We start from the raw sequence: 25102 nt of genomic DNA, 5'->3' as shown, positions 1-25102 counted from the left end.
TAACACCCATGGTTCTGGAGAACTAGAGTTAAATCTGAAAATACAGCACTCAAGAGCCTGTTCACTTCTTCCTGGGCACTTGAGATAAAGTCTTCAAAAACATCTTGAAAATTCTGAAGTGCTGTAACAATAGTAACTGCAGAATTAGCTGGTGAAAGAACCATCTGCTGGAGAGTAAGCTCCAAGAACCCAGGAGTTTTGAATACTCAATGCCTAGAATAGTGCCCAGGATATAGTTGGTTTCTTATAAGTAGTTGATGCATGAACTCCTTATTGCCAAATTCAGACTTAAATTGAAGAAAGTAGGGAAAACCACTAGACCATTCAGATATGACCTAAATCAAATCCCTTACGATTATACAGTGGAAGTGAGAAATAGATTTAAGGGACTAGATCTGACAGAATGCCTGATGAACTATGGATAGAGGTTCATGACATTGTATAGGAGACAGGGATCAAGACCATCCCCAAGAAAAAGAAATGAAAAAGCAAAATTGCTGTCTGAGGAGGCCTTACAAATAGCTGTGAAAAGAAGAGAAGCGAAAAGCAAAGGAGAAAAGGAAAGATACAGCCATTTGAATGCAGAGTTACAAAGAATAGCAAGGAGAGACAAGAAAGCCTTCCTCAATGATCAGTGCAAAGAAATAGAGGAAAACAATAGAATGGGAAAGACTAGAGATCTCTTCAAGAAAATTAGAGATACCAAGGGAACATTTCATGCAAAGATGGGCTCGATAAAGGACAGAAATGGTATGGACCTAACAGATGCAGAAGATATTAAGAAGAGGTGGCAAGAATACACAGAAGAACTGTACAAAAAAAGATCTTCATAACTCAGATAACCACGACGATGTATCACTCACCTTAAGCCAGACATCCTGGAATGTGAAGTCAAGTGGGCTGTAGGAAGCACCACTATCCACAAAGCTAGTGAAGATGATGGAATTCCAGTTGAGCTATTTTAAATCCTAAAAGATGATGCTGTGAAAGTGCTGCACTCAATATGCCAGCAAATTTGGAAAACTCAGCAGTGGCCACAGGACTGGAAAAGGTAAGTTTTCATTCCAATCCCAAAGAAAGGCAATGCCAAAGAATGCTCAGACTACCACACAATTGCACAGATCTCACATGCTAGTAATGCTCAAAATTCTCCAAGCCAGGCTTCAACAATACATGCACCATAAACTACCAGATGTTCAAGCTGGTTTTAGAAAAGGCAGAGGAACCAAAAATCAAATTGCCAACATCTGATGGATCATCGAAAAAGCGAGAGAGTTCCAGAAAAACATCTATTTCTGTTTTATTGACTATGCCAAAGCCTTTGACTGTGAGGATCTCAATAAACTGTGGAAAATTCTGAAAGTGATGGGAATAGCAGACCACCTGACCTGCCTCTTGAGAAATCTGTATGCACATCAGGAAGCAACAGTTAGAACTGGAAACGGAACAACAGACTGGTTTCAAATCGGGAAAGGAGTTCGTCAAGGCTGTATACTGTCACCCTGCTTATTTAACTTATATGCAGAGTACCTCATGAGAAACACTGGGCTGGATGAAGCACAAACTGGAATCAAAATTGCCAGGAGGAACATCAATAACCTCAGATATACAGATGAAACCACCCTTATGGCAGAAAGTGAGGAAGAACTAAAGCGCCTCTTGATGAAACTGAAAGAAGAGAGTGAAAAAGTTGGCTTAAAACTCAACATTCAGAAAACAAAGATCATGGCATCCAGTCCCATCACTTCATGGCAAATAGATGGGGAAACAGTGGAACCAGTGACTGCCTTTATTTTGGGGGGCTCGAAAATCACTGCAGATGGTGATTGTCACCATGAAATTAAAAGACATTTGCTCCTTAGAAGGAAAGTTATGACCAACCTAGACAACATATTAAAAAGCAGAGACATTACTTTACCCACAAAGGTCCGTCTAGTCAAGGCTATGGTTTTTCCAGTGGTCATGTATGGCTGGGAGAGTTGGACTACAAAGAAAGCTGAGCCCCAAAGAATTGATGCTTCTGAACTGTGGTGGTGGAGAAGACTCTTAAGATTCCCTTGGACTGCAAGGAGATCCAATCAGTCCATCCGAAAGGAAATCAGTCCTGAATATTCTTTGGAAGGTTCTTCTTTATGCTGAAGCTGAAACTCCAATACTTTGGCCACCTGATGTGAAGAACTGACTCATTTGAAAAGACCCTGATGCTGGGAAAGATTGAAGGTGGGAGGAGAAGGGGACGACAGAGAATGAGATGGTTGGATGGCATCACTGACTCAATGGACATGAGTTTGAGCACGCTCCGGGAGTTGGTGATGGATTGGGAAGCCTGGCATGCTGCAGTCCATGGGGTCTCAAAGAGTCGGACACGACTGAGCGACTGAACTGAACTGAAATGATGAATTAAGGGATAAAGAGAAAAGAGGACACAGTGAATCTCAAACTCTTCGTTATTGTTGTTCAGTCAGTAAGTCGTGTCCAGCTCTTTGCAACCCCATGGACTGCAGCACGCCAGAACTCCTTGTCCATCACCAACTCCCGGAGTTCACTCAAACTCATGTCCATTGAGTCGGTGATGTCGTCCAACCATGTAATCCTCTGTCATCCCCTTCTCTTCCCTCCTTTAATCTTTCCCAGCATCAGGGTCTTTTCCAGTGAGTCACTTCTTCGCATCAGGTGGCCAAAGTATTACAGTTCCAGCTTCAACATCAGTCCTTCCAATGGATATTCAGGACTGATTTCCTTCGGATGGACTGATTGGATCTCCTTGCAGTCCAAGGGACTCTTGAGAGTCTTCTCCAACACCACAGTTCAAAAGCATCAATTCTTCAGCATTCAGCTTTCTTTATAGACCAACTCTCACACCATACATGACTACTGGAAAAAACAGCTTTGACTAGATGGACCTTTGTCAGCAAAGTAATGTCTCTGCTTTTTAATATGCTTTCTAGGTTTGTCATAGCTTTTCTTCCAAGGAAAAAGTGTCTTTTAAAATTTCATGGCTGCAGTCACTGTCTCCAGTGGTTTGGGAGCCCAAGAAAATAAAATCTGTCAATGCTTCCACTTTTTATCCTTCCATTTGCCATAAAGTGATGGGACCAGCTGCCATGATCTTAGTTTTTTTAATGTTGAGTTTCAAGCCAGCCTTTTCAATCCTCTTTCACCCTCATCAAGAGGCTATTTAGTTCCTCTTCACTTTCTGCTCTTAGAGTGGTAGCATCTCCATATCTGAGGTTGTTGATATTTCTCCCAGAAATCTTGATTCCAGCTTGTGTTTCATCCCTCTCATAATTTGTCACGATTTACTCTGCATAGAAGTTAAATAAGCAGGGTGACAATAAACAGCCTTGTCATACTCCTTTCCCAATTTTGAACCAGTTCTTTGTTCCATGTCTAGTTCTCACTGTTGCTTCTTGACCTGCATACAGGTTTCTCAGGAAGCAGGTAAATTGGTCTGGTATTCCAATATCTTTAAGAATTTGCCACAGTTTGTTGTGATCCACACAGTCACGTGCTTTAGTGTTGTACAGGAGGCAGTGACCAAAACCATCCTCAAGAAAAAGAAACACAAAAAAGCAAAGTGGTTGTTTGAGGAAATTACAAATAGCTGCGAAAAGAAGAGAAGTGAATGGCGAAAGAGAAAGATATATCCAACTGAATACAGAGTTCCAGAGAATAGAAGGGAGAGAGAAGGCCTTCTTAAATGAACAATGCAAAGAAATAGAGGAAAAACAATAGAATGCAAAGACTAGAAATCTCTTCAAGAAAACTGGAGATGTCAAGGGAACATTTCATGCAAGAATGGGCATGAAAAAGGACAGAAATGGTAAGGACCTAACAGAAGCAAAAGACATTAAGAAAAGGTGGCAAGAATACACTGAAGAACTATATAAAATAGGTCTTTATGACTCGGATAACCAGGATGGTGTGGTCACTCACCTAGAGCCAGACATCCTGGAGCATGAAGTAAAGTGGGTGTTAGCAAGCATCACTACGAACAAAGTTAGTGAAGGTAATGGAATCCCAGCTTAGCTATTTAAAATCCTAAAAGATGATGCTATTAGAGTGCTGTACTCAATATGTCAGCAAATTTGGAAAACTCAGTTGTGGCCACAGGACTGGAAAAGTTAAGTTTTCATCCCAATCCCAAAGAAGTACAGTGCCAAAGAATGTTCAAACTCACATACAGTTGCACTCATTTTAAACTCTCAATGTTTTTAAAAGAGTTATAGGGTTGGCTTGGGTCTCACGTCCTTCACTGTGTTCTTTGAACTTGGTCAGTGACCTTCCAAATGTAAATTGTAGTGAGGTTAGAGGTTATATACGTAAAAATGCCTAGTACATGCATGCGTGCCAATCTCTTCAGTCTTATCTAACTTTTTGCTACCCTGTGGACTTTGCCTGCCAGGCTCCTCTGTCCATGAGATTCTCCAGGCAAGAACACTGGAATGGGCTGCCATGTCTTCTTCCAGGGGATCTTCCCAACCCAGGGATCAAACCCATGTCTCCTCTGTTTCCTGCATTGGCAGGTGGTTCTTTAGCACTAGTGCCACGCCTACTACATAGAGGTGCTCAATAAATAGTTAATTTTTATAGGGAAACATATTAGGGTGATGGCAAGAATATACACTTTGGAGTAGGACTAATTTGGATTTGAGTTGACTAGGCAATCAGCAAATCTCTCTGGGTTTTCCATATGTAATATGGAGATAAACATCTTAGTATACAGAGTTGTTATAAGGATTAGGGAAATGTATGTGAAGCACTGAATGCAATGCCTGGAACATAAGTACAAACAGGAGCTATTTTCCTCATAGGTTATTTTCACTTTACTTGGCCCATCTTATTCCTCTGACCTATGAATGGATTGTGCATTATATACACCAGGCACATGCTACCTCGGGGCCTTTGCATTGGCCTGGAATGCTCTTCTCACAGATGTCCACTTCCTTCTAGTGAGTCTGCTCAAACTCACCATCTCAATGAGATCTACACGAATCTCCTTGTTTAAAACTGCATTCCTCCATTCCCCTTACCCTGCTCAGTTTTTGCTCCTAACACCTAGCACCTTTTAACGTATGTACTACTTTCTGTGGTGTCATTTTTCATTCTGCCCATTCACAAAATGTAAACTCCAGGACAACAGGAATTTTTGTCTGTTTTGTTCACCAACACCTCAGTGTCTAGATAAGTGTCTGACTAGGGTAGGCCCTCAATGGATATTTGTAAAGTTACATTGATTTTCATATATCCCCACTGAATTTTACACTTTTTAGTATGAGTCCATTATTTAGTTTGTTCATGATTTTGAGAAATAATAACCTGCTTTCATCTGCATCTCTTAGTGTGGCCCATCACCCACATTCCATGCAAACAGCTCCTGCTAGCAAAAACTCCAGGCACTCTGCCCAGTTCAATTTCTGGCTGTGTGAATTTTGGAAACTTCCTTAGCTCCTCTGTATCTTGGTTGCATTACCTATAAATGAAGATAAAAACAATCACTACTCCATAAAAATCGTGAGGATTTAATGAGTTAATGTACATGAAGGGCCTACCATAGTACCTGGCACACAATCAGCACACATGATCTATTGTGATTCTATTTACAAGACGGTCCAGGGCCCTCTCCCTACAGTCCTGCTTTGCAGTTCTATTTTTCCCTGCTCCGGCTCCTACCTGTTACCCATCTGATCTGAAACTGATGAGGTCTCTTTAGCATCCGCTCTCCCTTTTCTTCTACTAACATTTTTTTAAGTGTTTGCCATTGTGCCCAAACTGCTTTTAGAAGCTCCAGGTAACACTCTGAACTAACCTATGCTTGGACTAAAGCTTAAATGTTTCCACAGTGCAATGCTAAGAAAAATTTCCCCATGGGAACAAAAGGGGAAAACTTCCCACAAACTGCTTTATTTGACCTTAATTCAAAACTATTTTAATACTACCATTGATCACCAATAACTTACCCCATTTCATTTAAGTTTTTTTTTTTTTTAATGTAGCCTCCTTAACATCTTGGGTTGTATTATTTTAAACAGAAGGTAATTTTAGTTCTAAAACAATTGTTTTGCCTTGAAACTAATTAAGAATATACCTAATATGTATATGCTCTCTGAATTTTATTCTGAGGCTGGAGAAAAAAAATATCCTCTTCCTCAGAAGGGCTATGAGGTCTTAACCTGGGCTGTAAAGGCTGCCCAACCTCATGTCATCAGTCTCAGGATGGGGGTGGGGGGCGGGAATCAAAAAACTTGGCTAAAGGTGGGGAGGTAAAAGGTCCAAAGGATTAAATTTCTGGCTCCCAAAATAACTCTTAGTATTCCTGCAACCTCCAAATCAGGCCCTGCACACTTCTTCATTCTGGCAGAGTGCCACTCTGCTGGCCCAATCCCAGGAGGCCCTGTGCAACTATGGATAACACTCTATGTGACAGCCCTCTGCAGAGGCTAGGTAGCCCACTTAGTTAAGGATGGGCATGCAACGTGCATTTTCTCTTTTCGTAGACCCCTAATCATTCTTCTCTTTCTCTAATGTTCTCTCTTTTCCTCCTCCTTTTTATAGGCTCCTGCAACGCCTCAGGACCGTGTTTTCCAAGCTCAGTAATGTGAGAACCACTGTTATGATACCCTCCCTTCCCGCCACCCCCCCACAACATATCCATATCTCATCTGTACTATTTCCTGAAATTAGCACATAATTTCACTTAAATGTTGAAACTTTTAAACTTTCACTTAAAGTTACTGCTTTAAGACCACTTTCCTTGCAATAAACAGAAGGCTTATATATAAATACAATTGAAACAAAAATATACAGTAATGGAATTTTAGTTGGCTTTGGCTGCTTGCTGCAGGTCTTGGGTCTGAGTCCTACTCTTAGATTAAGGAATGCTGGAGAAGTGTTGAAGACACACCAGCACCAAAGTGAGACTTGCTCCTTGAAATGCACTGGAAAGAGGATGGAAGAGAGCAACATTCTCATCTTATTTTTAAATACCATGTATACGTTAAACTTAAGCATTTCCCACTTGGGAAACACTGCTTTCAGTTTAGGCTCACAAAAGACAAATTTGTTGAAATCTAATAGGCCTCATCCCATTTCCCTCAAGTACTGAGTCACACTATTTACTAAATGTACTCAGAAACTTTTTGCACAGCTTTTCTTATTGTTCACAGCGTTAGGTCAACCACCACAGTGTGTTTCGGACAGGACTCTGCTGTGGATCACAAAATGAGGCCGGTAAATGGGTCTTTGGATGCAGTGTAGCCCAAATCTTGACCCATCTCCGTTTTCCCGAAAAGAGCCTTTTCGAGGGCGAGGGCGATTTACCCAAGGTCACACAGAGGGTAGACTAACTTCTGCGTTCCTGCAGCCCAGAGAATAAGCTATCTTGCTTGACCCACGGGTGGCTTCATGTTGGGTTCTCCGGCTGGCGGTTGGCCAAGCCTCTAGCCTCCTCAGTGTTGCTCGCGGTTGCCATAGCAGCGGCACTGTTTCCCCGCCTCATCTCGGTGACGTTATGGGATCTGCGCCCAATAGGAAAGCAGCTCCGCGTCAAGCACCGCCTTTCGCGACGGGCCACGGCCTTTGCGGCTGGGAGACCAAGCGTTGACAGTGCTGGGCAGGCTGGCTTGGGTCGCGGCCGCGGCGAGTTACATCGTTTGCCAATCTGTCCGCGGACGCCGCTGTCGGAGACAGAGCCAGGATGTTCGGGATGCTGAGCAGCAGCTTCGAGGATGACCCCTTCTTCTCGTGAGTGTCGGGGGCGGGAGTCCGCGGTCGTGCGGGAACTCGGAGATCTTGAGAGGAGCTATTTTAAGGGGAAGGTCAGTTAAAACGCGAAAGAAGGAGAGAGAGAATCCAGGAGACAGTTTGAGGAAGACTCGGGGGGCGTGAAATCGAAGGGAGAAGAGGATATAGGGGCGTGTGAGGGAAAGGAGAGGAGGATTTGGAAAGGAGAAATTTGGGGGCGTGAGGTGGAGAGAGTTCTATGCAGGCTTCCCCGCCCAACCGACCCCCGTGCGGGCTGCTGTCAACTTGGCCCGATTTCGGGTACGTGGGGCCCCCTAACCTCTTTGCCTCTGGCGTTCGGAGTCCCGCCTTCGCAGCTGCAGAGGCTTTCCAGGGGATGGTAACTGCCTCTCGGTGGAACTTCTGAGAGAATTATACTTACAGGGCCCTTTCCACACCTGCTTCTCCTCCAAAAGAGAGGCAGGGAATATTTAATAAGATGGCAAGTCTTCGAAAAGGGAAACGTTTTCTAAAATAATATTTTCCATAATATGTGCTTATAAGAGCATTGGAGAGTTTTGCTGTCTCTCCCTGGAAGTGGTTGGAAGTTGCCAAGTGTACTGTTTCCTTTCTTGCTTTGTTACAAAGGTAGCCTTGTTTGGAAAGGGACTCCTTTTCCTATTAAAAGTGCAAGTAGGCAGGGAAACAGAGGGTGCATTTAACACCTCAGGTAAACAAGTGCCAAGCCCAGTGAGCGGTTTCAAGTGATGATGTCTAAAGAGGAAGCCATCCAGAAAATAGTTATTTAATTATGATCTAGTTTTCTAGGGTTTCCTGGGTTTTGTAGTTCTTCCTTTGGTGATTATATAAAAGTTTAACACAATCTAGTTGGATCCCTAAAACAGGAAGGTTTGTGTTATTTTTTTACCCAAGTGTTTTGCCAGTTTGAATTTTGACTTGCAGTCCTAATTTATTTTGATCACTTAAATTCTCTGTGCAACTTGGTCACCATCTGTTTAAAAGGTTGAAATGTTACCAGTTTACTACATAGATTTGTTTTTTTAAAAGAAAATATTACATTGGCTTAAGTGTAATAGTACTTACTATGTTAAAACCAAATAACATAATGGTAATAACTGAGAGAAAATTAACAGTAGAAAAGATGAAATTATTAATGTAAAAAAACAATTATTAATATTTTATTCTAAAGGTTATTCATTATAATTAAGGGGTATATAGTGTTAGTCACTCAGTCGTATCCAACTCTTTGCGACTTCACAGACTATAGCCCACCAGGCTCTTCTGTCCATGGAATTCTCCAGGCAAGAATACTGGAGTGGGTAGCCATTCCCTTCTGCAGGGTATCTTCCCCACCCAGGGATCAAACCCAGGTCTCCTGCATTGCAGGCATGTTCTTTACCATCTAAGCCACCAGGGAAGCCAAGGAGTGTGTGGACTCAGGTAAATTTATCATGTTGTTTTAGTTAATGTGTTTAGGAGCAGTTGCAACATTTATAAACAATGTCATTTTAACAAATTTCAAAATTTGTATTATAATTTGCTCTTTTAAAAGCCTGTGAGAGTCGGGACTAAATATATCCATAGTTTAGTTGAGCTGTTAAAAGTGGTTCTTAAGTAATTGTGACCTCAGTACAATGGGTGGCAGTTAAGAAGATTATGACAACTTTTGAGTTCTATTGTCTTGATTTTATCAAAAGAGCAATGGCCATAACTAAACTAATGTATGATTAGTACTTTCTTTAAAACATCTAGCAAAAGTGTAATTTAAACATTTGGATGCCTCTTTCTGAGCAAAGGCAATGAACCCAAGAGGCAGGGTCAGAAATAGTAACAGAACACAAATAGTAGGCATACATCAAAGAACACTCTTCCCCTGCACTTAGGATGGATAGGACCATCAATTACATGGCAGTAGGTTGTAGCCATCTTCAAATCCAGGCAGCCATATCACAGAGATTTGGGATAGAATTAACTTTATAAAACTGACTTATTTCTTTGCTCCACAATTGGTAATATACAGGGTAAAAATAATTAAGGGAGATAAGAGAATGTGAGTTTATATTTATTTCCAGTAAAAAAGTAAATTTTATTTATTTTCAAGTAAGTTTTCAAGTAAATTTCAAATATTTAATTTGACTCACCCCTTTTACCCGAACTCCAAACAGAATGAGTATCCATTATTTAATATGTCAAGTGTAAGGAATTGATAAAGGTGACAGAAAGTGAAAGTGAAGTTGCTCAGTGGTGTCCGACTCTTTGCAACCCCATGGACTGTAGCTTACCAGGATCCTCCGTCCATGGAATTTTCCAGGCAAGAGTACTGGAGTGAGTTGCCATTTCCTTCTCCAGGGAATCTGCCCAACCCAGGGTGACAGAGTCATTATTAAATCATCCACTGGCCTTAAGGAACACAGAGGGGGTTCCATGCCCTGTATCTTTTATATAAATATTATCCCTATTGCTCACATTATGCATCTGGTCATTGGGTTGCCTGGTGGCTATTTTAATGTCTGATATGTAAAAAATTTTCAAGAGATACTATTTAATGACAATCTAGTGTCTTTTACTTTCTGTCTTGTAGTTAATATGGTATAGTTGATTGTTGGATTGCTGAAAGTGATTACATTTGGTCCCCAATTTACCGTGGTTCCACTTAACATTTTTCGACTTGACAATGGTGTGAAAAAAATACACATTAAATAGAAATCATACTTTGAGTTTTGAATGCTAATCTTTTCCCTGGCTAGTGACATGTGATATGATACTTTCACAAGGTGCTCAATAGCAGGGGTAGCAAGCCTCTGCTCTGTCAGCCACAAGATCATGAGCGTGAACAACCCATACGCTTACAGGCATTTGGTTTTTCACTTTTAGTACAGTATTCAATAAATTGCATGAGGAATTCAATACTTTATTACAAAATAGGCTTTGTGTTAGATAGTTTTGCCTAACTGCAGGCTAAAATAAGTGTTCTGAGCACATTTAAAGTTTAAGGTACCTTAGACTAAGCTATGATGTTTCGTAGCTCAGGTGTGTTAAATGCATTTTCTACAGGGTTATTTTCAACTTCTAATGGGATTATGAGGATGTAACCCCATTGTGGCTTCCCAGGTGGTGCTAGTGATAAGAAACTACCTGCCAACACAGGAGACATGAGAGGAGGGTTGGATCCCTGGGTTGGAAATATCCCCCGGAGAAGGAAATGGCAACCCACTCTAGTAGTCTTGCCTGGAGAATCCCATGGACAGAGGAGCTTGGGGTCACAAAGAATCAGACATGACTGAAGCGACTTCGTACACACACAACCTACCTCATCATAAGTGGAGGATGATCTGTATTTGCATTCAATAGGTGCCATTGTTGATGTTGGCACTCTCTAATTTAAACACTATCCATGGGATTTCCAGGCAAGAATCCTGTAATGGGTTGTCATTTTCTTCTCCAGAGGACCTTCCTGACTCAGGAATCCAACCCACATTTCCTGCATTGTGGTGGACTCTTTTACCACTGAGCCATCAGGAAACCCAATTTAAACACTACTGTTTTCTAAATAATTCATTAATTCGAAATCAGGGATATCAATCATAAACACACTTTCCAAATTTACTAATTAATCAAAAGAATATACTTCTTGGATATAAAATTAGAATTATTACATAAATTGAAGCTAGTGAAATATGGTATCAAATTGTCAAACACTTTAGAGCTTTGAGTAAAAAACAAAATCTAGTTTTGAATCCAAATATATTCATTTTTAATGTTTACCTTTCTATAACAGCACATTAAACTTTTCATGAGAAAATTAAAGAGAAATTTTAAAAGTGATAAAGTTTAGTGTTTTATTGTATGCTTGGGACTTTTGGGGGTTTCCTTATATGTTTCAGAGCTGAAGTTGTTTCACAGTATATATTGTCTCTCAGTATATTTTCTCATATCCCTTTTCAAATAAATAATACGTGTAATTTGGTTAAAAACACAAAGGTTGAAAGCTAACATTTCCTGGCATGCAGAGTTGGGTTTGTTGGGTTTTTTTTAATCATCTTACCTTGCCTTTTTTAAAATGTAGATACACATATTTATTTATGGATTTTACAAGGGAACATGAAGCACAATTTATTTTCTAGCTCTCCACTCTGGTTTTCTCTGTGGACTTTTTTTAAAGAGTTGAGGTAGTTTTCTCTCAAGAATACTACTTTCTTTTCCCATTGCATTTGCTTAAGAATAGAAACATGTATATACTGACAGGAAAATTAATTTGAGAATAAAATGGTCTTGACCCCTCTTCTATGCCCTAAGAAACATTGATTATTAAATGTAAAATTTACATATATTTAATCCAGTCTAGAAATTTCTACTGCTTTATACAGAAACATGATCTTTGAACCTTCCAAGCTACAGAAATGAAATTCTGATCATGGACATCTTCAAAGAATAACTATGTTACCACTTATCAACTATTAGACATGAAAGGCTTGGAAACAGGTTGGAAAAGCAGCCTTATTTTTCATTATAAATTGTTAACATTTCTTTAAGCCACCCAGACTCTTCTTGGGGGCACTATATTGTGATGGCCAGTCTTTAAAGACTACCTGCATATTTTCACAAACTGTTACTCTATCTCCTTGCTCTCATCAGGGGCTAAAAATATATATCTATAATCTCTATTTTTAATTTTTTAAAATGTATTTATTTTGCATTTTGGAGGTAGTCAGAGGACACTACTTTTAGCTACTTACTGAGTTGAAAGTGAATGTATTACAGATTCAAGACTGATATTAATTGAGAATATTGCCACAGCAGGAAATAAAACAAAGTCACCTTATTAGATAAGCTAAACTGTTCATTTGGGGCATTTCTTGGTTCCGTAGGTGCAAACCATTGAATTAGGAGCCAAGGAGCACAGCACAATTAAACACAGTTGCTGGATCAAGAAGTGCCATTTGGTACCGACTGATAATATCATAATGCTTAGTTCTATCAATGAATTTTGTAAATATTCACACAAAAGCAGGGGAGTGCTAACAGGATGGGAAGGAGCCATAGTCATTCTTGCAACTCTTATAATATCAAAGCCTTCTGTCATACAACCATTTTAAACTGTGCATCTAAACAGTAGGCAACTGAAATTGCCTCCATGCGTGCATGCCGATTTCCTTTAATTCTTCTCCAACTCTTTGCGACCCTAAAGACCATAGCCCTCCAGGCTCCTCTGTCCATGGGATTCTCTACACAAGAATACTGTAGTAGGTTGCCATGCCCTCCTCCAGGGGATTTTCCTGACCAAGGGATCAAACTGACGTCTCTAATGTCTCCTAAATTGGCAGGTGGGTTCTTTACCACCAGCGCCACCTGGGACACCTAGGAAAATGTCATTTATTCTTCAAGTATTTCTTCAGTTCGGTTCAGTCACTCAGTGGTGTCCGACTCTTTGCGACCCCATGAATCACAGCACGCCTCCATCGAGTCGGTGATGCAATCTAGCCATCTCATTCTCTGTCGTCCCCTTTTCCTCCTGCCCCCAATCCCTCCCAGCATCAGAGTCTTTTCCAGTGAGTCAACTCTTCGCATGAGGTGGCCAAAGTATTGGAGTTTCAGCTTTAGCATTAGTCCTTCCAAATAACACCCAGGACTGATCTCCTTTAGGATGGACTGGTTGGCTCTCCTTGCAGTCCAAGGGACTCTCAAGAGTCTTCTCCAACACCACAGTTCAAAAGCATCAATTCTTCAGCAATGATCTTTCTTCACAGTCCAACTCTCACATCCATACCTGACCACTGGAAAAACCATAGCCTTGACTAGACGGACCTTGGTTGGCAAAGTAATGTCTCTGCTTTTTAATATGCTATCTAGGTTGGTCATAACTTTCCTCCCAAGGAGTAAGCGTCTTTTAATTTCATGGCTGCAATCAGCATCCGCAGTGATTTTGGAGCCCAAAAAAATAAGTTGGCCACTGTTTCCCCATCTATTTCCCATGAAGTGATGGGACCAGATGCCATGATCTTAGTTTTCTGAATGTTGAGCTTCAAGCCAACCTTTTCACTCTCCTCTTTCACTTTCATCAAGAGGCTTTTTAGTTCCTCTTCACTTTCTGCCATAAGGGTGGTGTCATCTGCATATCTGAGGTTATTGATATGTCTCCCGGCAATCTTGATTCCAGCTTGTGCTTCTTCCAGCCCAGCGTTCCTCATGATGTACTCTGCATAGAAGTTAAATAAGCAGGGTGACAATATACAACCTTGACGTACTCCTTTTCCTATTTGGAACCAGTCTGTTGTTCCATGTCCAGTTCTAACTGTTGTTTCCTGACCTGCATACAGGTTTCTCAAGAGGCAGATCAGGTGGTCTGGTATTCCCATCTCTTTCAGAATTTTCCACAGTTTCTTGTGATCCACAAAGTCAAAGACTTTGGCATAGTCAATGAAGCAGAAATAGACGGTTTTCTGGAACTCTCTAGCTTTTTCCATGATCCAGCGGATGCTGGCAATTTGATCTCTGGTTCTTCTGCCTTTTCTAAAACCAGCTTGAACATCTGGAAGTTCACGGTTCACGTATTGCTGAAGCCTGGCTTGGAGAATTTTGAGCATGACTTTACTAGCGTGTGAGCTGGGTGCAATTGTGCGGTAGTTTGAGCATTTTTTGGTATTGCCTTTCCTTGGGATGGGAATGAAAACTGACTTTTTCCAGTCCTGTGGCCACTGCTGAGTTTTCCAAATTTGCTGGCATATTGAATGCAGCACTTTCACAGCATCATCTTTCAGGATTTGAAATAGCTCCACTGGAATTCCATCACCTCCACTAGCTTTGTTCATAGTGATGCTCTCTAAGGCCCACTTGACTTCACATTCCAAGATGTCTGGCTCTAGGTCAGTGTTCACACCATCGTGATTATCTTGGTCGTGAAGATCTTTTTTGTACAGTTCTTCTGTGTATTCTTGCCACCTCTTCTTAATATCTTCTGCTTCTGTTAGATTCATACCATTTCTGTCCTTTGTCGAGCACTTCTTTGCATGAAATGTTCCCTTGATATCTCTAATTTTCTTGAAGAGATCTCTTGTCTTTCCTATTCTGTTGTTTTCCTCTATTTCTTTGCATTGATCGCTGAGGAAAGCTTTCTTATCTCTCCTTGCTAGTCTTTGGAACTCTGCATTCAGATGCTTATATCTTTCCTTTTCTCCTTTGCTTTTCGCATCTCTTCTTTTCACAGCTATTTGTAAGGCCTCCTCAGACATCCATTTTGCTTTTTTGCATTCTTTTCCATGGGGATGGTTTTGGTCCCTGTCTCCTGTACAATGTCACGAACCTCCATCCAGAGTTCATCAGGCACTCTATCAGATCTAGTCCCTTAAATCTATTTCTCACTTCCACTGTATAGTCATAAGGGATTTGAATTAGGTCATATCTGAATGGTCTAGTCGTTTTCCCTACTTTCTTCAATTTCAGTCTGTATTTGGCAATAAGGAGTTCATGATCTGAGCCACAGTCAGCTCCAGGTCTTGTTTTTGCAAACTGTATAGAGCTTCTCCATCTTTGGCTGCAAAGAATATATGGCTGCAGAAAGTGAAGAGGAACTAAAAAGCCTCTTGATGAAAGTGAAAGAGGAGAGTGAAAAAGCTGACTTGAAGCTCAGCATTCAGAAAACTATGATCATGGCATCTGGTCCCATCACTTCATGGAAAATAGATGAGAAACAGTGTCAGACTTTATTTTTGGGGGCTCCATAATCACTGCGGATGCTGATTGCAGCCATGAAATTAAAAGACGCTTACTCCTTAGAAGGAAAGTTATGACCAACCTAGATAGCATATTAAAAAGCAGAGACATTACTTTGCCAACCAAGGTCTGTCTAGTCAAGGCTATGGTTTTTCCAGTGGTCATGTATGGATGTGAGAGTTGGACTGTGGAGAAAGCTAAGCACCGAAGAATTATGCTTTTGAACTGTGGTGTTGGAGAAGACTCTTGAGAGTCCCTTGGACTGCAAGGGATCCAACCAGTCCATCCTAAAGGAGATCAGTCCTGGGTGTTATTTGGAAGGACTGATGCTAAAGCTGAAACTCCAATACTTTGGCCACCTCATGCGAAGAGTTGACTCACTGGAAAAGACTCTGATGCTGGGAGGGATTGGGGGCAGGAGGAGAAGGGGACGACAGAGGATGAGATGGCTGGATGGCATCACCCACTCGATGGACATCAGTTTGAGTGAACTCCAGGAGTCGGTGATGGACAGGGAGGCCTGGCATGCTGTGATTCACAGGGTCGCAAAGAGTCGGACACGACTGAGCGAATGAACTGAACTGAACTGAAGAGTGTTGTGAAAGAAAGTGAGCGTGAAGTCGCTCAGTTATGTCCGATTCTTTGGGACCTATGGTCTGTAGCCTGCCAGGCTCCTCTGTTCTTGGGATTTTCCAGGCAAGAATACTGGAGTGGATTTCCATTTCCTTCTCCAAGGGATCTTCCCGACCCAGGGATCAAAATTTGGTCTCCCACATTGCGGACAGACTCTTTACCATCTGCCCACCAAGGAATTCCTTGTGTATTGTATGCATTATTTATAGTGTCTGAACATAAATCACTTGATGTATTTTCTTTACGGACCTGCCCACCTTATTGCAACTAGGGAATGTTTTTTTATGATCTGAGAGCCATAACAAATCTGCTTATGGCACTACTAGGTATAGTAGAAGGAATTTCCCTTAATGAATGGGACTGCCATGTCAATTATCTGAGACTGTTATATAATAAATAATAGTGTGTTGCTTTTTTACTTAGAAGCACAGATATCTATATTTTGTACAAGGCAATAAAACTATAACTGGCAAAATATATATAATTATATTTGAGTTTTAAATATATATACATATATATAACATATATTTGAGAGCATCTTAAAAACAGGAACTTATTCTGAAGTGAAATATTACCAGTCCTTTAAAAAAAATAAGTTATGTTGAGATTATCCCCAGAGACCCAGAATCAATCCAGGAGTTAAAATGTTTTTTTGGGAGGCAAAATTTTTCCTGCTTCTGTTAGGTAAATAATGTGGAGTAAAAAGCATGTTTGGTGCCAAATTTCATTCTGTTTAATTGTGGTTTGTGTCAGCAATCCTGAAAGAGGTCATATAGTCATCATAGTAGTATAAGTAAATTTTTCCTCACATAAATGAAAATGCATTCTCATGGAAAATCTGAATACTGAAAGTTGGATAAGGGAATCACGCAACCCAAGATTTTGGTTCAGTCAGTCAGTCATTTCAGTCACTCAGTCGTGTCCAACTCTTTGCAACCCCATGGACTACAGCACACCAGCACTCCCTGTCCATCGCCAACTCCTGGAGTTTACTCAAACTCATATCCATTGAGTTGGTGATGCCATCTCATCCTCTGTTGTCCCCTTCTCCTCCCACCTTCAATCATTCCTAGCATCAGGGTCTTTTCAAATGAGTCAGTTCTTCACAACAGGTGGCCAAACTATTAGAGTTTCAGCTTCAGCATGAGTCCTTCCAATGAATATTCAGGACTGATTTCCTTTAGGATGGACTGGTTGGATCTCCTTGCAGTCCAGGGGACCTCAAAAGTCTTCTCCAACACCGCAGTTCGAAAGCATCAATTCTTCAGTGCTCAGCTTTCTTTATAGTCCAACTCTCACCTCCATACATGACTACTGGAAAAACCATAGCCTTGACTAAACGGACCTTTGTTGGCAAAATAATGTCTCTGCTTTTTACTATGCTTTCTAGGTTGGTCATAACTTTTCTTCCAAGGAGCAAACGTCATTTAAGAATCTTAGATTTTGGTTACTATCATTATTTTGTTTCTGTTTTCCATATATGGATTTTTTTTCTCCAAAATTAGACCAAATTTTATGGTTATAAATAAACTATTTTCCTTAATATATACCATAAGCATTTTCCTAATCTTTAGATATTCTTTCAAGCTTGAATTTAGTGTCTGTAAAATATTGCATCCTGTAAATATGCAAGAGCTTCCCTGGTGGCTCAGCTGATAAAGAATCTGCCTGCAGTGCGACAGACCAAGTTCTGATTCCTGGGTTGGGAAGATCCCCTAGAGAAGGGAATGGCTAACCACTTCAGTATTCTGGCCTGGAGAATTCCATGGACTGTATAGTCCATAGGGTTGCAAAGAATTGGACACGACTGAGCAACTTTCACACTTCACTAACTTAACAGGTATGCAAAGAATATTTTTCATGTAAATATTTAATCATCCTTCAAATTATTAATTTAGTTTATATACATGATATGACCTGTTTCTATTAATAGCTTTGCAAAGTGTCATCATATTTCCAGTATACTTTCCTAGAAGAATGAAACATTAATTTTCAAGAGAACAATATGAATAAGTAGAAAAATATAAAAACTCTTCTTCCCTGAGAAAGAAAACTATACTAAGTTAATTTTTAAAGTTTTAAAACAACTCCTTGCTACCATTAGAGATTTACCCTTTGTTAAAAAAATTCAAGCTTGAATAGGAGAAATCTTAAAAGTCTTATTTCTAAGCAACTGCTGTTTTGGGTGGACATAGTTGAACTCATTTCAGGATCCAGCCAGATTTCCTGAATGGTTCAGACAGGTGCAAAAGTCAGACTGTGAGCCCATTTTTTTAAGCAGCTTTTGTTTGTGTCAAGAAAAAGAAAAAGATGCTTTATGACATATGTTCTATGTACAAATATACCTACTCCTATTTGAATAAAGAGAAACCTGGACAATATTTTTAATGAGCCACATTTAGTGCTGAATTTTTAGCCCGATTAGAAAAATAAGTTCAGTTCAGTTCAGTCGCTCAGTCGTGTCTGACTCTTTGCGACCCCATGAATCACAGCACGCCAGGCCTCCCTGTCCATCACCAACTCCCGGAGTTCACTCAAACTCATGTCCATCGAGTCGGTAATGCCATCCGGCCATCTTGTTCTCTGTCGTCCCCGTCTCCTCCCACCCCCAATCCCTCCTAGCATCAGAGTCTTTTCCAGTGAGCCATCTCATCGCATGAGGTGGCCAAAGTATTGGAGTTTCAGCTTCAGCATCAGTCCTTCCAATGAACACCCAGGATTGATCTCCTCTAAAATGGACTGGTTGGACCTCCTTGCAGTCCAAGGGACTTTCAAGACTCTTCTCCAGCACCACAGTTCAAAAGCATCAATTCTTCGGTGATCAGCTTTCTTCACAGTCCAACTCTCACATCCATACATGACCACGGGAAAAACCATAGCCTTGACTAGACGGACCTTGGTTGGCAAAGTAATGTCTCTGCTTTTTAATATACTATCTAGGTTGGTCATAACTTTCCTTCCAAGGAGTAAGCGTCTTTTAATTTCATGGCTGCAATCAGCATCTGCAGTGATTTTGGAGCCCAAAAAGATAAAGTCTGACACTGTTTCCACTGTTTCCCCATCTATTTCCCATGAAGTGAAATAAATCTTATTAAATGTTATGTTTCTATAGAAAAGTAATAGCTGTTTAATTCTCATCTATTTACTGACCAAAACTAGTATTCCCTGAAGTATCTTTCCTTGTTGAAGTTGAATCTCATCCAAGTATCTAGAGGGAATGCTGAGTGTTTTTTTAAGTATCTGCATTTTGATAAGAATGAATAGTTTAATCCCCATACTTGTACCCATATCCTAAACTCTGAATGTCCAGTGAGTATAGAGATCTCAGCAGAAGGAGACTCTTTTGAATCATCCATTTTGAAACATCAAGTAGTATAAAATTGTTTAATTCTACATAGTTCTATTTCTTTTTTATTATTTAAAATTTTTATCATGACACACTTCGAATGTATATTACAAAAGTGTAAGAATATAGTACTGGTAAGGTGAAGGTGAAGTCACTCAGTCGTGTCCGACTCTTTGTGGCCCCATGGACTGTAGCCTACCAGTCTCTTCTGTCCATGGGATTTTTCAGGCAAGAGTACTGGAGTGGGCTGCCATTTCCTTCCTTCTCCAGAGGATCTTCCCAACCCAGGGATTGAACCCAGGTCTCCCCCATTGTAGGCAGACGCTTTACCGTCTGAGCCACCAGGGTATACCCCTTAATCAGAATTTCAAAATATACACTTGCTTTACCCATCTCTATTGTTGCCTCTGTCTTTAAATTGTTTTAAAACAAATTCCAGAGTTCTTGTATTTCACTCATATGTATTTCCAAATACATCTCTGAAAAATACTGTCTTTCATCACCACAAAGCCATATTTACATCTAACAAGATAACAATAATTCCAATTTCTTGCTATCACCTGGCAATTGAGTATCATCTGGATATGAAACACTTCAAAATAATCTGGTTTTGAGATAAAAACTAGGAATTATTTCTTAGACAACTCACTTATTGGTCTCAGAAGTACTTGAAACTCTATACCTTTAAGTAAAAACTGGGAAGATAACATACACCAATTTCTGATTCCTTAATAAAACTTAATAAAACTTTTGGACTTCAGGTCATTATCTGGGAAATCATAAAGCAATTCTCTTTCTGCCCACTAGTCTCACTGGGTTCCATTGATTTATTTAATTTTTAAATTGTCACACCTTCTTCATAGTGCTGCTGCTGCTAAGTCGCTTCAGTCGTGTCCGACTCTGTGTGACCCCATAGACGGCAGCCCACCAGGCTCCCTTGTCCCTGGGATTCTCCAGGCAAGAACACTGCAGTGGGTTGCCATTTCCTTCTCCAGTGTGTGAAAGTGAAAGTGAAGTCGCTCAGTCATGTCCGACTCTTAGCGACCCCATGGACTGCAACCTACCAGGTTCCTCCATGCTGCTGCTGCTGCTGCTGAGTCACTTCAGTCGTGTCCGACTCTGTGCGACCCCATAGAGGGCAGCCCACCAGGCTCCCCCATCCCTGGGATTCTCCAGGCAAGAACACTGGAGTGGGCTGCCATTTCCTTCTCCAATGCATGAAAGTGAAAAGTGAAAGTGAAGTCGCTCAGTCGTGTCCGACTCTTCGCGACCCCATGGCCTGCAGCCTACCAGGCTCCTCTGTCCATGGGATTTTCCAGGCAAGAGTACTGGAGTGGGGTGCCATTGCCTTCTCCTCCTCCATGCCAGTTGCCTATAATTCTGCTGAAGAAGTGATTATCAAACTTTTTAATAGGTGGCAAATCTAAGAACAGTAATCTGTTACATTTCCTATGCCCATCACTCCTATCAGTAAAACAGATCCAAAACTTTATCCTACAAGAATTCATAGGAGGATGATCTTATTTATGGAATTTTTCTGCATTGTATGTGTAATATTTTTACTTGATCATTCCTAAATATATTAGAGTCTGCTTTTAGCTGGAAAGAATGAAGTATGAATAATCTCTAAACAAACCTAAATGCTCTAGTGTCTTTATATTATTATATTTCTTAAGTGAATTTAGGGCAAGTGTATTTCTGTAGTTAAATACTGAACATTCAGCTAAAGAGACCCTTCATTCTCAGAGATTGGGTTACTAATTTGGTTAAGAGTAGTTTAATTTTTGGACTTCTGCTGAAATTTTTGTGTTCTGCTGCACTAAGAGCATACTCGGACTGCACACACTGGAGAGCACTTTCCTTTTATGACTTTGTGTAAAGTTTGTCAGCAGGAAGGAGGCTGAAAAGTAGGGAAATGTCCCCAAGTGGATGAGTATATAAAGGACAAGAGAAGGACAGCAGGAGAACAAATGAAGAAGCAAGAGTACTGACTTGTTACAGTTTTTTAGTATATGGCTCTATCATCCAGACTAGCACTGGTCCTACTGCGGAGGTGGTTGAAAGTTATTGTGTTGGTCAGGTATGCAAAGGAGCTGCTATTTATCATTTGTAAATATATTTCTTTTTCTACTTAACCAGCTTCCTTTAGAACAATTGTTACCGCACAGGAGTAAACAGATCTGAAGAACAGAACAGTAAGGAAACACTCTTATAAACAGCCTTCCTGTTAATTTGTTGAGAATACTCATTTTATTTACTTTTTCTGTAAACAAAGATTTGATTTGAACATTGCATCAGTATCTCTTTAAGAGAAGTCTTTAAAGTTTGTTAATCTGCTAAAAGACACCAACATACAGAAAGTGGAGCTAAAGACTAACTTCTAAAAGAAGTTTCTGAAGACATAAAGGAAAAGCAAATGTACAAAGTGCACCTTCATGAGTTTTGTTGTGATTACAGTGAGTGGTATGAAGCCACTGAAATGTCCAAAAATAAATTGTTGTGGGGGGTATAAATTATGATCACACTAGAGAAATGCTAGGCAACAGGATAATACCCTCCTCCTCCTGCAAAAATCCTAGTGACATAAGCATTTGTGGGAAAATGAGCAGAATAACATAGGCATAGCTATAAGGAAGGTCAGTTCTTTTTATTTTTTACTTTAATATTTAGTAATATAATCATATGTACCTGGGAAATGGTACTCTTTCTGAATAGAAGACTAGATTGTAATTGCTGAAAATCCTTTCAGTTCAGTTCAGTTGCTCAGTCGTGCCCGACTCTGCAACCCCATGAATCACAGCACGCCAGGCCTCTCTGTCCATCACCAACTCCCGGAGTTCACTCAAACTCATGTCCATTGAGCTGGTGATGCCATCCAGCCATCTCATCCTTTGTCATCCCCTTCTCCTTCAATCTTTCCCAGCATCAGGGTCTTTTCAAATGAGTCAGCTCTTCGTATCAGGTGGCCAAAGTATTGGAGTTTCAGCCTCAACATCACTTCTTCCATTGAACACCCAGGACTGGTCTCCTTTAGGATGGACTGGTTGAATCGCCTTGCAGTCCAAGGGACTCTCAAGAGTCTTCTCCAACTCCACAGTTCAAAAACATCAGTTCTTCGGCGATCAGCTTTCTTCACAGTCCAACTCTCACATCCATACATGACCATAGCCTTGATTAGACGGACCTTTGTTGGCAAAGTAATGTCTCTGCTTTTTAATATGTTATCTAGGTTGGTCATAACTTTCCTTCCAAGGAGTAAGTGTCTTTTAATTTCATGGCTGCAATCAGCATCTGCAGTGATTTTGGAGCCCCAAAAAATAAATCCTTTAGATGAGTTAAAAAATTCACCTTTACACCATTATAGTAAAATCGATATAATCATTTGAAACATTCTACATAACAAATTTCTACATTCAATTTTTAGAAATTATTTTCAAGTTGAATTAAGGCAATAAGACTTCAGAACTACACAATATTTTTGGAGTAAAGTTCTGTCTTAGCATATAATTAAAACTGATACTTTACTAAAAACAATTAGGAAATGTATTTATTGAAACAAAACTTAGTAACATCTTACCATGAATATCAAAATCTGACAAGCTTTAGGGTTTTCACAAAGATAAATTAATATTCAGTTGTGTCCGACTCTTTGCAAGCCATGGGCTGGAGCCCATCAGGCTCCTCTGTCCATGGGATTTTTGAGCAAGAATACTGGAATGGATTGCCATTTCCTTCTCCACACAGAAATATATTGGTGTACTTTATTTTACATTTTAGTGAGAGTTGCCAAGAAATAAGCTTTATTACTATTATGGAAAAAAAAACACATTTATACAGTCTGAACTGAACATTTACGTTGGATTTAATTGTAGAAGTTTCCCCCCATTTCAATTTTCCATATTTACACATGCACTATGAGACTTTTAAAAGTGAGAAAACTCTCATTTTAAGATGTAATAACATCCAATATCCAGCAATTACGACCTTCCTTTATAAAGTGCCAAAGTGCATTTTCAAAGATGTGTTTTTTTAACTCCTTTTGTCTCTTTAACAAGCATATTAGCCCCAAGTCATTCTTTGTAGTATTAAGCTGCCTAATTATTATTTAAATTCCAACATTTACACTTACACGATTGCATTTTTATTTTCAATAGTGATTCTTTTATCGCACACCGAGAAAGTATGCGACAGATGATGAGAAGTTTTTCTGAACCTTTTGGAAGAGACATGCTCAGCATCTCTGATACGAGAGGAAGAGCTCGTAACCGTATGGGACGTGAGGATGAAGAAAATTCCTTGACTGTAAGTTCTTTATTTTAAAGATAGTGAAGAAAAGTATTACAGAAGAATTTATCTCTGATGATAGGATAGGATTAACGTTATAGAAATAATCGTTATACACAGGGAAGGACCTGTTGAAAAGCAGAATTCTTTGACAATGAGTGTTAACTGTATAGAATTGCACTGTGATACCAAAACTTTTAGCACCATAGGGTTTTATATATATATATATTATAAGCCAAACTTAAGACATTGTTTTCCATGTGAACCATGGAAGGAAGAAAAACTGTGATAAGGTTTTTCTCACCTTATCATTTACTTCCATGTCTTAAATTAGGACAGGCATGGAAATATCCTTACATACAACACTTTTTCTTCTTGCTTTAAAATAGCATCCAAAACTGTAGTATAATGCTTTTTATCTACTGGACCAGGAAAACCCAATCTACTCCTTGGCTACCTTGGACCTTCAAAACTTAGATTAACTTTTAAAAGTTAGTTTAAAAGTTATTCAAAAGCCTTATAGGACTACAATATATATTCAGAAGTCTTGCCTGAGAGCAAAACTAAAAGGTTACAAACAACAAAAAACTCAGGATATTTATATATCTTAGCTATTTTCTTTTCTGCTTCTTTGTGTTGCTTTTTCAGCCTTAAGAATGGCAGTTCTAGAACAACAAATCCACAGGAGTTTCTAAAACATAAATCTTTACAGTTCAAATGTAGATCTTTGGACCTCAGTAAACATTTTTTAACATTTCTTTTTAATTGAAGGATAATTGCTTTACAATATCGTGTTGGTTTCTGCCATACATCAACATGAATCAGCCATAGGTGTACATATGTCGTCCCCTCCCTCATGGCACTGTCTCCCTCTTCCCACCGCATCCCTCCCCCTCCAGGTTGTCACAGAGCCCCACATTGAGTTCCCTGAGTCATACAACAAATCCCCACTGGCTATCTATTTCACATATGGTAATACATATGTTCGCATGCAACTCTCAATAAACATTTTGAATTGGTCAATTGGGAAACTTCCAGGACCTTCCAAAGAAATACTTTCATATTTTCTATTTGCAATTATCTTGTTGTTAAATAGAGCAAAATGTTTCAAATACTCTTAAGAAGTTTGATGGATAAAATTACATTTGCCATTTAAATGAAAGTAATCTTCACATTCTTTTTCACATATACATTATCCCAATATATATCACATTCTTTTTCACATATACATTATCCCAATATATATATGTTAATTTCATTCCAATTATTTTTAAATTTGTTAATGTGGTCATTATGTTTATTTTTTACTTTTAGGGCTATAAATTTCCATAAAAGTCTAAAATTAAGCCCAAAGGAAAAAACTGTCAAAGAGAGCAGAAATATCAA

General features: G+C 39.7%; 1 protein-coding gene across 3 annotated transcripts in view; it reads left to right on the top strand.

Moving 5' to 3' along the window:
- The first annotated feature begins 7563 nt into the window (after nt 1-7563).
- The window catches only part of MLF1 (myeloid leukemia factor 1), a 35696-nt gene continuing 18157 nt past the window's right edge, over nt 7564-25102 (top strand). For all 3 annotated transcript variants that reach the window (XR_008683830.2, XM_055410912.2, XM_055410902.2), the window contains exons 1-2: nt 7564-7743; nt 23587-23734. Coding sequence is in view for 2 of the 3 variants with exons in the window: in XM_055410912.2 (XP_055266887.2) it covers nt 7697-7743; nt 23587-23734 (195 nt within the window). In the remaining variant the exon portion in view is untranslated. The remainder of the gene's footprint in view (nt 7744-23586; nt 23735-25102) is intronic.

This window comes from Moschus berezovskii, chromosome 1, assembly GCF_049115385.1.
Source record: "Moschus berezovskii isolate FMDL1 chromosome 1, NW_MosBer_1.0, whole genome shotgun sequence".
Taxonomy (NCBI): domain Eukaryota; kingdom Metazoa; phylum Chordata; class Mammalia; order Artiodactyla; family Moschidae; genus Moschus; species Moschus berezovskii.
This window is presented reverse-complemented; position numbering and strand designations above follow the sequence as displayed.